Source organism: Cannabis sativa, chromosome 5 (assembly GCF_029168945.1).
Source record: "Cannabis sativa cultivar Pink pepper isolate KNU-18-1 chromosome 5, ASM2916894v1, whole genome shotgun sequence".
Lineage (NCBI taxonomy): Eukaryota > Viridiplantae > Streptophyta > Magnoliopsida > Rosales > Cannabaceae > Cannabis > Cannabis sativa.
In genome coordinates, this window is record NC_083605.1 from 6,406,009 (window position 1) to 6,418,039 (window position 12,031).

The following is a 12,031-nucleotide window of genomic DNA, read 5'->3' on the forward strand; positions in this document are numbered from 1 at the left end:
AGGTTGTGCCGATTGGGGAGAGGCCAGTTGTCCAAAAGAAGTCGTCTTTGAAAGATACTTTGTTTAGCAGGTCTACAATAATTTTAAACTCGCTATAGTGTGTACTGAGATAATAAAAGCCCCCTGCGACATTTTTTGTCGCTGGAACAGCCTTAACAGAGTAGAGATCTACTGGTGTAGGGCACTCCCATTTCATAATTTTATACAAGACCTTCAAACTAGCAAGAATTCTGTAAGAGATAGGATTCAGTTGGAATGGGGCAACCCCAAGGTGGTATATGTAATTCTTAAAGTAGTCACGAAGAGGGAGTATGGCCCCTGCACTAATGTGTTCGAGACTCTAGGCACCTATGCCAGTCGAGCCACTGATACTGGTCTCACCACTGGCTCCCTCAAGGGTCTCGCCTGTAAGACGCGCAGGGGTAACAACTAAACTCACCCTCTCGCACTGACCTAACTTGGCATAGTCACCCTAGTTCGATTCCATATGTCTTCAGTATATCACCTATGTAGCCTGAGATAGTTCGCACCTTCGATTCTATTAACTCGGTGTCAAAGGTGACGCTAGGATCTTGGGGAGTCTCTGATGTACGTGGCTTGGGAGACATTATTTCAAAGTCCTAGTCACCTGGTTCAAAAGCAATCGTGACTTTGGGTAAAAATAAAGGTTTAGCGAAAGGAATAAAGGACACACTAGGAGGTTCTGGCGAAGCTATATCTCGCAAGAAACAACGTTTGCCTTCGGTGATTTCTTGCAAGAAGCGCCTGTGGCAACTAGCATTATCTTCCTAATAGGCTCTTACTAAATGTTCCCTAACCCTAGCATCATTTAACTCTAATTCGGATGTGGGTTTTGAAGGGTTGGGTTTATAAGGGACGACTGATTCTGTAGGAAACTCAAATTCTAAATCTTCTGGACGATAAATTTCTGAACCAGGTTGGGACATTGCTGCAAGAAGAAAGCAATCCTAATCCCTGGAAAGAATTTTATCAAACCTGATGATGGTAAGTTGAAGGTTCTGAAAAAACCTACGTATTGCTTGAACCCTAATGTTAACCCAAATATAGTTCAACCCTAAAAATTACTAAAACCAAATGAGATGGCAACGATACAAACAAATGATGCAGCAATTAAACTCAGAAATGCAATATAACAAGCATATAAGATATCAAGAAGAAAAGCTACTTACTGTTCAAAGTCAGGATTTGAGGCGATAGACAACTCTTCCTACGAATTTTTGAATGCAATGAGGATCTCTTCGAGAAGATGAAGTCGGAGAAAACTCGTAGAGAAAATATCAAGGACAGGGATGGCATGCAAAAACTCAATGCTATTTCCTAACAAAGAAGCTTAAGAGTTTCTCAAAATTTCTAAAATGGAGGAAATAGTGCAAAGGTGGTTCCTTTTTCTTACTTTATACTCTTGACACCAGTTTCGTTGGATCAAAGAAATTTTTGATCCTATGGACAGAATTCGAAGTAGAAGTGGAAAAGATAGTTATTTAATGCTGATGTACCTCGAAACCGCAAAACTGCCAAAATCAGAGGACTTGCATTTTTTCAAAAGGGATTATGACAAAAATACCCTTTGTAATCATTAAAAAGTACTTTTTTATTAATTTTTTTTAAGGGGCAATGATTATACCCGAAATTTGGCTAGCACATCAGAGAAAGATACATGTCAAGCTGGGAAAAATATAAATCCAGACATGTAATTATAATTACATTTGAAGAGGAATAACTCGTTAAAAACATAACTAACAGAGTGTGTTTATAACTCGAGTGACAGAATAGTCTTCTAGAAGATAAAGATATACAAATTGTCGCCTTGTGCATTAACGAGAAACCATGTAACTTCAGGTGTACAAGACGAGGCACTAACCTTGTTACGTGGAGAGGATATAACAACCGTGAAAACACTTAGCGTATAATTTACAGTATACAAGCTAAGTATGTCAGACGGGTGAACCGAAGCAACTGACAGCGAGGTGGCCACCTTGCCATAGGAAGATATGCTCATGCTAAAGATCACCTCCTCACCAAAAGCTGCGATTGTCAGATCAGGTATTAAGCTTCCATAGTAAAAGCGATAAGATTTACATTATCAACCTTGGAAAGAAATATGATAAAGCTCTAGCTCGCTATTTGCTCTATTCCCAGCGAGACCTTCCAAAATGATACGGTTTACAGCGTATTTAATACACGTTTATTTTGACCTAGTAAAAGCGGGCTATTCACAGCTGTGTGATATTCAAATAATAACCGCATTTATTTAACGTGATATGTAATCAGACCCTATGATTTTAGGGGATAATCATTATATAAATATCAGTCAACCCTCTAATTAGCTGCCTACTATGTGACTATAAATAGAGGCAAGTTAGACTAAAAAAGGGGGGATAAAAAATGATAAGAGAAAAAGTCCCTGAAAAACTATCAGAAATCTAATAAGATTGACTCGTGGACTATGTAGAATTTTAACTGCCAAAACCACGTAAAAAATCCTATGTGTTCATATTTTCCTTTTCTTTACCGTCTTTATTTTTTTGTGCAAGTTTACCATTCAGACTCAAATTTTGGTTAAAGAAAATCCGCGTTAACAAAAGGTTTAGATGACAAAATGCAAGAATTGCCAATAACAAAAATAGGAAGAGAAGCACCATTACCTACAGTAAGTTTGCCTTTGCCTTTGTAGTCAACTTTGTCTGTGAGACTTTGTGCATTGGACACTATATGGTGTGAAGCTCCACTATCAAGAAACCACTGTGGATCAACAACTGTTGAAGCAGTAGTACGCAATGCTATAGGGTCATCTGTGGGGTTTTCAGTAGAGGCAGAGTTGTTTTCACCTTGATAGCTCAGGTCAAACCTGTGATAGCACTTGAGTGCTGTGTGTCCAACACGACCACACACTTGACAAATTGGGCAATTAGCAGCACGATTGTTAAGGTTTCGACCTCCTTATCCTCTGGTGGAACTACGACATCCACGACTATTAGGACCATTGGTGGATGTAGAGGAGGGGTTTTTCTTGTTTGCAGCTGCATAATTTGCAGTTGGATTATGAATATCCAAGGTTGCAATCGATGTTTGTTGATCGATTCTCATTTCCTGAGTTTGAAGTAAGAATTGAACATCTTGCAAAGTGACTGATTCTTTGGAGGTGAGAGTGACTATAGCAAGGTCATACTCATTGCCAAGACTGCCAAGAATGTACAAGATAAGCTCATCATCTGTTATTTGTTGGCCAGCAGCCATTGATGCGTCTCCAAGACAACGCATCTTGAGAATGTACTCCTCAATTGTGGTTGATCCTTTCTTTGTCGATTGAAGTAATCCACGAAGGTGTAGAATTTGTGCTCGATAAGTGTTTGTAAAATGTTGAATGAGAACATTCCAGAGTTTAGTAGAGGAAGCACATCTAGTAACATGTCCAAGCATTCTTTCGGAGATGGAGTTGAATAACCAACTCATGAGAAATTGATCAAGGCTTAACCAGTCGACCAATTCTGGATTTGGAATGGATCGTGATTCATCTGAGGGATCAATAATGGTAGCTGGAGGTCTTGCGCGTGCACCAGTGAGAAATTCTTCCAATTGATGAGCACGAACTGTGGACAACACCTGACATTGCCAATACAGATAGTTACTCCGATCAAGACGAAGATTAAGGGGAACTATGTGATTTGGAATCACTTGAGCAGCAGTAGCAGAAGGTAGATTCAATGTTGTAGAAGAAGATGAAGCCTCAGGTCTGAAACCAGCAGCTGAAGAAGATGCCATGGATGAAAACTTCAAGATTAATATCGAGAAAGAAACGAAAAAAAAGAACCAAGAAACTCTGATACCAAGTTGAGAAAAGAGAATGAAGATGAGCTTGTGTGTTAAGTAACACAGCTCTTGATATTCATTATATATAGACAGAAAAGCAAGATTACAATATAACTGAAAAATAATTAGAGTAGCTGACACCAGCTGTAAGTGTAACAAACTCACTAACTAACTCTGACTAACTATATTTCTCTTCACTAATACATATACTATTATAGTGACCAAGGTAGAAATATAAGTTGGTATGAAAGTGTACAAGTAATAATTAGACTAAAATAAAATATTATAAATTAATGTATATTTTTAAGGAGTAATAATTATGACACTCAAAAAGTGTCTCTCTCCTCTTTGTTTCTCTCTCAGCTTTTAACTAGAACTATGGTACAAGGTGGCGCGAGGAAGAAAGGGAGACCAAGGTATGCTGCCGCTCTAATAGTGAAAAAGAAGGGCATACCTCACTGTGGGGGAAGAAGATGAAATCCATGGAGGAGTTACTTGGAGGGGCTCTGATTGACTTCTCATATCCAGACTCAGAAGATGAAAACATGAATAATGCACATGAGAATATACTTTCTCCTCGTTCATCTCTTAGACTGATTCAAAAGTAAGAAGAGATCAAGAAGGATTTCTCTTATTTTCTCAGTGCAACAAAGAGATGCGAGCAAGCTATCAACTTAGGTAAAATTCCTTCCCCCTATTCTCAGATATTAAAATGTGTTTCAGAATTTGGATGACAAATTTGAGAAGTCCTTAGTAGAGGATAGGAAGAAAGGAAATATTGTCAAAATTGAGATAGAAGATATTGAGGAAGAGATCCAATTTTGGAACTTAGTAATGATGTGCTACGTTCTAGGATCTAATCTTCCAATGGGGGGGTTTTTGAAGGGTTTGTTCAAAGACTTTGGAAAGAGAAGGTAGATAAGGTGGGGCTGATTACTTATGGGGTGTTTATTGTTAGACTTTTAAATGAGGAAATAAAAAACAATATACTATCTAATGGTTTCATTTTCTTTGATAAGAAACCAGTAGTTATGAAGGCTTGGGACCCCTTGGTGGATTTTAAGAAAAGAGTGGGTTGGTTGCTCCAATTTGAGTTTAAATTCATGATTTGAATTTCAAGTATTAGAGTGAACGTGTTTTATTTAAGATCATCAGACAAGTTGAAAAACCATTGATGTTGGATGATTTCACAAAAAATAAGGTGAGACTAAACTTTGCAAGAGTTATGATTGAAGTAGAATTGGCCCAAGAGTTTCCTGAGCGGATAAAGTTTTTCGATAAATGGGATGAGGAACAAACTATTACTTTACACTTTGAATGGAAGCCAATTTTATGTTCCTATTGTAAAGGATAGGGACACGAAACTGAAGAATGTTGAAAGAGGAATGTAGTGAAGCCTTCAACCAAAGCTGAATGAGAATTGAAGAAATAGGGGAAAGCACCAAAGATAGAAATTCCACCAGATAAAGATGGTTTTCGAGTGGTCAAGAAAGGGGGGAAAGTCCCTAAGTTTTATCTAGTTCCTACTGTGGTTACTAATAATTTTGACGTGCTTGGTGAAGCTGGGGAAAGCTCAACAGTCATGGAAATTATGGCAGAACAAGGGAGGGAAGATAACACTAGTGGAGGGGGAGATCCTCCATTAGTGAATGGATAGAATCATGAATTGGAACGTCTGAGGGCTCAACAAGTCTAAAAAGAAAATGGAAGTTAAAAGAATGACTGGGAAAATGAGAGTGGGGCTTGTGGGTCTCTTGGAAACAAGGGTAAGGCCTCAAAATTTGGGGTCCTTATACCTTAGGATGTTCTGAGATTGGTGTTTTTATACCAATAGTGCTTGGCATAAAGGTGGTCGTATCTTGATTAGTTGGAATTTGAATGTAACGTCCCCGCTTCAAGCCTCCATTGGGTCCTTACACCCACGGAATAATGGCTCTTATACACGGGTACGTCACTCTTGCTGCTTCATGGATTGATGACTGGCCCTACAGACCAACACGAGCGTTTCCAGCGTGCTTTGTCCTCACTCACACGCTTCCTGGGAAAACTTCCCAGGAGGTCACCCATCCTGAAATTACTCCCAAGTCAAGCTCGCTTAACTGTGGAGTTCTTTCGAGATGGGCTACCGAAAAACAAGATGCACCTTGTTGATATAGGTAGTACCAATCAATCCATTTAAGCCCTCTTCAACTGTGTAGTCCCATACCTACACAGTCTCAGAATCATCCCACTTGACCTTTCCCAGGCGGTGTGGGATTGCACAGCTTACCCGGTATTTCCCCTTACGGATCACGGGACTACTGACTGTCACATTGAATATGTTCTAAATCAATATTCGTTATTACTCTAGTCAAATGATTCACTAAGAGGTTAAAGCTAGAGGTAGAGGTAATACGTTCTTGATTACCTTTGTCTACGATTTTAACAAGTCATAGGGAGGGAACCATTATGGCAAGATTTAAAAGAGCTAGCTAAGGGAATTACTATTCCTTGGATAGTTTTAGATGATTTTAATGATGTGTTGAGCCCTGAAGAAAGAGCCACTTGTGATCCATTATGAGCCCAAAGTGCCATTGGTTCAAAAAGATATTTGTGATCCGTTGTGAGCCAAAGTGCTGCTGGTCCAAATAGATACTTTCACTATCTCCCTTTTAACCTCCATTTGGGACCTTCCGGCCTATGTGTGCCAGTTTTCAATGTTCGGTCTTTGACCTGTTTCAAAAATCCACAAATTTCTCGACGTGTACACCCACAAATTTCTCGATATTTGGCCTTGTGGGATTCTTTCAAATGTGACGTTCGGCCCTGTGGTCTCTTAAAGGTCGTTCGTTATACCCGCACTTTCCAGACCCCAAACGTGAGGAGGGTGTATTAGAGTAAGTCTCACATTGCTAATGTGTGGAAATAAATTGTCATATATAAGATGAATGGGCTACTCCTCCCATTGCCAATTAGTTTTGAGATGGAACCTCATTCATCTTATCCCCAAATTCTAACATAAACATACAAACAAAAGTGAATGTCTATCCTTAAAATTATTTGTGGTTAAAGTTAAATACACATCATTCGAAGCAATCTTGAGATCGGGCATAGTGCAAAGTCGACATCTTCGTGATTCTAGGTTAGAAAATGCTCCTTTAGCCCATTCTCTTTTTACACAGCCAACTTGTATAAAAAGTGTAATTTATGTGTGTGTCTAACATTACTCAATTTAAATAGTTTGTTTTTGTTGCCCCACATACGCAAACCATTATTATGCATTATTCTTACCTTGTCTGTGCGTAATGCTTCCCATTCACAAGCCAATGATCAATAACAGAAACATCATCCTGCAAGAAAATGCTATCAAATACTTGAAAGGGTGTAACATTAATTAGTAATATTTGATATTAATTAGTAATATTTGATATTGAATGAACCCATCTTAACAATATTCGCATGCAATAAGTAATGGAAGTTTGAAATTATAGATTATACAAACTTCATTAGTCACTAGAGAAATTTTTCATTTTTTCCGATATGCTGCCTTGCAAAAACGATGTTTGAAATAGGGTATCGAATATGTCTTTGAAAATCTATTTCTCAAAGAATTATAAAAATGAGATTATTATGCAAAATAATTATACAAAATGGCTATTTACAACCCTCAAATTCGGTAGGGTTTGTGGCATTAGCATCTCAATGTAGTAAGAAATGAAAGTTTGAGATTATGAAAGTACGAAAAATATATACATATATGATATATATGATCATAGCTCAAATTTGGTAGGTTATAATATAGATGCATTAGCAATATATATAACGAAAACCATCTCAACTTGAATTAAGAAAAGAGATATTTGATAGCAAAATTTACCTGGAAATACAATAATAGATTTGCTGAAGGCATAGTACCTCCAGTGAAGAAGTACCTTGTAATCCAATCATCTTCATTTACATCCTAAGTTATGCCATAAAACAGTACTTTAACTTAATCAAATTAACAAAACTAGCACAATCCAAAACTGTAATTATAAAAAGAAAAAAAGGGTATTAAATTATGAGGAGTTTTAAGAGCATCTCCAATGAAAAAAATATAAATATATTTTTAACATCTATTAAATTGGAGTGACAAAAAACTCCAAGAGAAAACGCCTAACAGTAACATCTTTTATATCTTCTCTGTTTTCATGTTCTTTATTATTATTTTATTATAACATAGAAAATTTAATTATTTAATATATATAATAATAAAAATAATATAGTATTATTTTAATAATTGTTAAAAGTGTTTACTATTAAAACATTTTAAAATAAAAAGTGCTAAAAATAATATGAAAAAGAGAAAATAAAATATAATATTTTTAAGGGATTTGGAGGTTTTTGATACTTTTCAAATGCTATAAGGCACTAGTGGTATCTAACACTCTCTTCGCTATTAAGCCAATTAAGTATCGTTGTTCAATCGCAAAACGACATATCTAGATGTGCTAGGCACTGTTGATACCCAATAACAATGTTTTTTCAAGAATATCATTTTTTTTCTCTTTAATAGTATATTATCTTTATATTTTGCTACTTAAGCTATCCACATCATCAAACATTCTCCAAAATGTTAGATGCTCTTCTTTACACTCTCTCTAATTGGATAACAAGTGTTATTTTTGAGTAAGATTTATTAACTTAATAATTAAATATGTATGATATTAATATTTTATTACAATTATGCCATTCATGTATTGTGCTTTTTTTTCTTCTCTAATATATATTTAGCATAGTAAATTTTTAAGCTAATTTATTTTGTTTATTGCTTTAGGTAGTGGGACAAAAACAATATCACACATTTTTCACAATAAATAGTTAACGTTATTTATTTTCTTTCAAATTCATTTATCATTTTATTAGGAATTTTTTTTTTTTTGGTATTAATTTTATTTAATATATACTCATCAAATAATAATTTATATATGCAATACTAATTTTATTAGGTAAGATACCATTTTATAAATAGTTGGTTAACAGAAATAAAATATTTTTTAAAGAAAAATGTAATGGAACGTTAATGAAGAAGAAATAAAGATTAATTAATATTAATAATAAAAAAAAAGCAAATTATATTGAGACTAGAGAGTGAAAAAAAAAATACTTTTGGATATGGTATTGGACGTGGTTGGTGGGAAAAAATTTTGTATGGGAAAATAAAACTTATGGAAGAAAAAAAAAAGAATAATGTTAATTAGCTTTATTATTAATTTAGTGTTTTTCCCTTTGTAATTATCAACATATATCGATTTCGATCTACTTAGACAGTTGCCATTTTCTTCTTTGTTAGTATGCTCAAGGGGTCCTACATATTGTACTGTGTAAGGATTATTTTGTGTGAAGGGAATAGAATATTTTTAGCATTCCCTTTGTCATGGCATCAGAGCCAACGGTACAATATGACATCTGAAATAAGTGGTGGGTCTACCCATTCTTCAGGGGATAACCAAACACAAAACCCTCAAAACCAAAATAACCTACCTATTAATACACAGTCGTCTCATACACCACCTACCCTCCCACCTTCGTCTTCCTTAGTCATCGAACATTTTTCCTCTGGCTTCCCTTCTGTCAACCAAACCATCGTCGTTAAGCTTGATGGCTCCAACTATCTGGTGTGGTAGATGAAAGTGTAGAACATTATAATTGCAAATGTCCTTGAAGGTTACATTGACATACAACTGGTTGATCAAGGGGTGGCTCTACGCCTCTCTATTTGATATCATGCTAGGCCAAATTGTTGGGTTTAGCACTACTGCACAAATTTGGCTATCACTCGAGCAAACATATACTACTGCTTCCTTCGCTCAAAAGTTGGAGGTACAAACCACTTTGCAAAATCTTAAGAAAGAAGGGATGTCTGCCTTGGCTTATTTACAAAAATTAAAATTGTTATACAATGTTCTTGCCTCTATTGGAGGCCCTGTGTCTCTTCAAGACCATCACATTTACCTATTCAATGGAATAGGATCTAAGTATAATGCCTTTGTGTCTCCTATTCAAGCTTAACCTATGAAACTTCTATTGAAGAGGTTCATTCTTTGTTACTCATCTATATAATGTCAGTTTGAATAGACAACATACTGCAACCCAACTTAGCTCCCTTCAAGCCAACCTAGCCAATTTATAACTTCCCAAATCCAAGATAACTTCTGCCCGAATCATTCTTACTCGCACCAGAACCATCCAAATTCACCCTTCACCCATCAATTTCATCAACCTCATCCACTATTTTTTCCACCACCACGATCTTCCTCTCTCTGGTCCACACTCGACCTCCTTATAAACCCAAATGCCAAATTTGCTACAAACTTGGTCACACTACTAATACCTGTTATCATCACACTAATCTTCAATACCAATCTCCTCCACCACACTAAAACCCTTTCAATGCTTTTCTCACACGTCAAACCCCTCCTCCTTTGTCCCCTACCTCCACTCTTACAAACCATGTGTGGTATATGGATTTGGGAGCCTCCCATCATTTTCCTTCGAATTTAAGCTTGTTGGAATCCCTTCAACAGTTTCATGGTGGTGATAAAATTACTGCGGGTAATGGTAAGTCTCTCTCTATTTCTCATGTGGGCAATGCATATCTATCTACTTCTTCTCCTCTTAAACTTTGTCAAGTTTATCACTTTCCTTTTCTTTTCAAAAAAGTACTAAGTGTTTTGAAATTATGTCATGAAAACCATGCTTATGTTGAGTTTTATCCCTCTTCCTTTTTTGTTAAGCACCAGGACATCCACAAAATTCTCCTCACGTGTCTTCTTGACAATGGCATCTATTGTGTTTCACTTCCATCTTCGTCTGCACATCTCAACCCCCTTCAGACTCATCTTCACCTAAACTTATACTTACCACCAAATCTTTTCCAATAGTGTGGCACTCTCGTTTAGGTCATCTCTCTACGGATGTTGTTTCTCAATATGCGTCTCTATGTAATGTTTCTAGCTTTTTCTAAGAACAAATGTAATACTTTTTTCTCTTCTTGTCAACTGGACAAGTCCCATAGATTACCTTTTTCTATCTATGTATCTCAGACTTCACAACTCTTTGAATTAATACATTTAGATCTTTGGGGTCCTTCCCCAGTTACTGCTGTCACTAGTGTTCGATATTTTTCTTTATTTTTAGATTAGGCTAATTAGGATTTCCCCCCACCCCCCCCCCCGAACTTTGACATGTACCGAATCAAGCTCCCTGAACTTTTTTGGCCGTTAAAAATCCCCCTCTGAACTATTGAGATTGTTAAATTTAAGGACTTTTGTCTAATTTCATTCAAGTTTACTATTTCAGTGATTGTTTATGTACTAAACCATGCTCCCTAGACTTTGATATCTACCAAGTCATGCCCCTCAAACTTTGATATGTACTAAATCATACTCCCTGAACTTTCATCCATGTTAGAATTTTTTTACTAAAATTAGACAAAAGTCCTTAAATCTAACAATCTTAATAGTTCACGGGAAATTTTTAACGGCAAAAAAAGTTCAGGGGGTATAATTTAGTACATGTCAAAGTTCGGGGAGAAAAAAATCCTAATTAACCTATAGATTATTATACTCGTTTTACTTGGGTTTACCTACTTAAACCTAAGGATGACGTTTTCCAAGATTTTCTCACTTTTAAAATAATGATTCTTACTCAGTTTACTTCTGAAATTATAATGGGTTGAATTGATTGGGGCAGTGAATATTGTTCTCTCTCTAACTTTTTTTGTAAACATGGCATCCTCCATGAACTTTCGTGTCCTCACACACCTCAAAAAAATTGTCGGGTTGAGTGCAAAAATCATCACGTGGTTGACACAGGACTCACTCTCTTAGCCCATGCCATATGCTTCTTCATTTCTGGCCATATGCTTTTTCTACAGTTGTTTACTTGATAACTAGGCTTCCTACTCGTGCTTTACATTCCCGCAGCCCCTACCATGTTCTCTCAGACAAAATCCCCAATTATGATATATATTTTTTAAAATTTTTGGTTGTTCTCCATTTCATCTTTACAATGCTCACAAACTTCAATTTTGCTATTATTCTTGTATTTTTTGGGGATATAACAGCCAACATAAAGGGTATCTATGTCTTCATCCTACCTCTAACCATCTTCATGCCACCCGTCATATTGTTTTCAACAAAACTACATTTTCTTTTCAATCCATTTCTTCATCCTCTCC

The 12,031-nt window shown here is 36.2% G+C and overlaps 1 protein-coding gene across 4 annotated transcripts in view; it reads right to left on the bottom strand.

Moving 5' to 3' along the window:
- The window catches only part of LOC115716261 ((S)-coclaurine N-methyltransferase), a 36,988-nt gene that overhangs the window by 11,364 nt on the left and 13,593 nt on the right, over window positions 1-12,031 (bottom strand). For 3 of the 4 annotated variants that reach the window (XM_061115331.1, XM_061115330.1, XM_061115333.1), the window contains 2 exons: window positions 7,688-7,771; window positions 7,102-7,160 (listed from right to left, as the gene is read on the bottom strand). In XM_061115331.1, the coding sequence (XP_060971314.1) occupies window positions 7,102-7,160; window positions 7,688-7,771 (143 nt within the window). The remainder of the gene's footprint in view (window positions 1-7,101; window positions 7,161-7,687; window positions 7,772-12,031) is intronic. The other variant, XM_030645019.2, reaches the window with a different exon arrangement.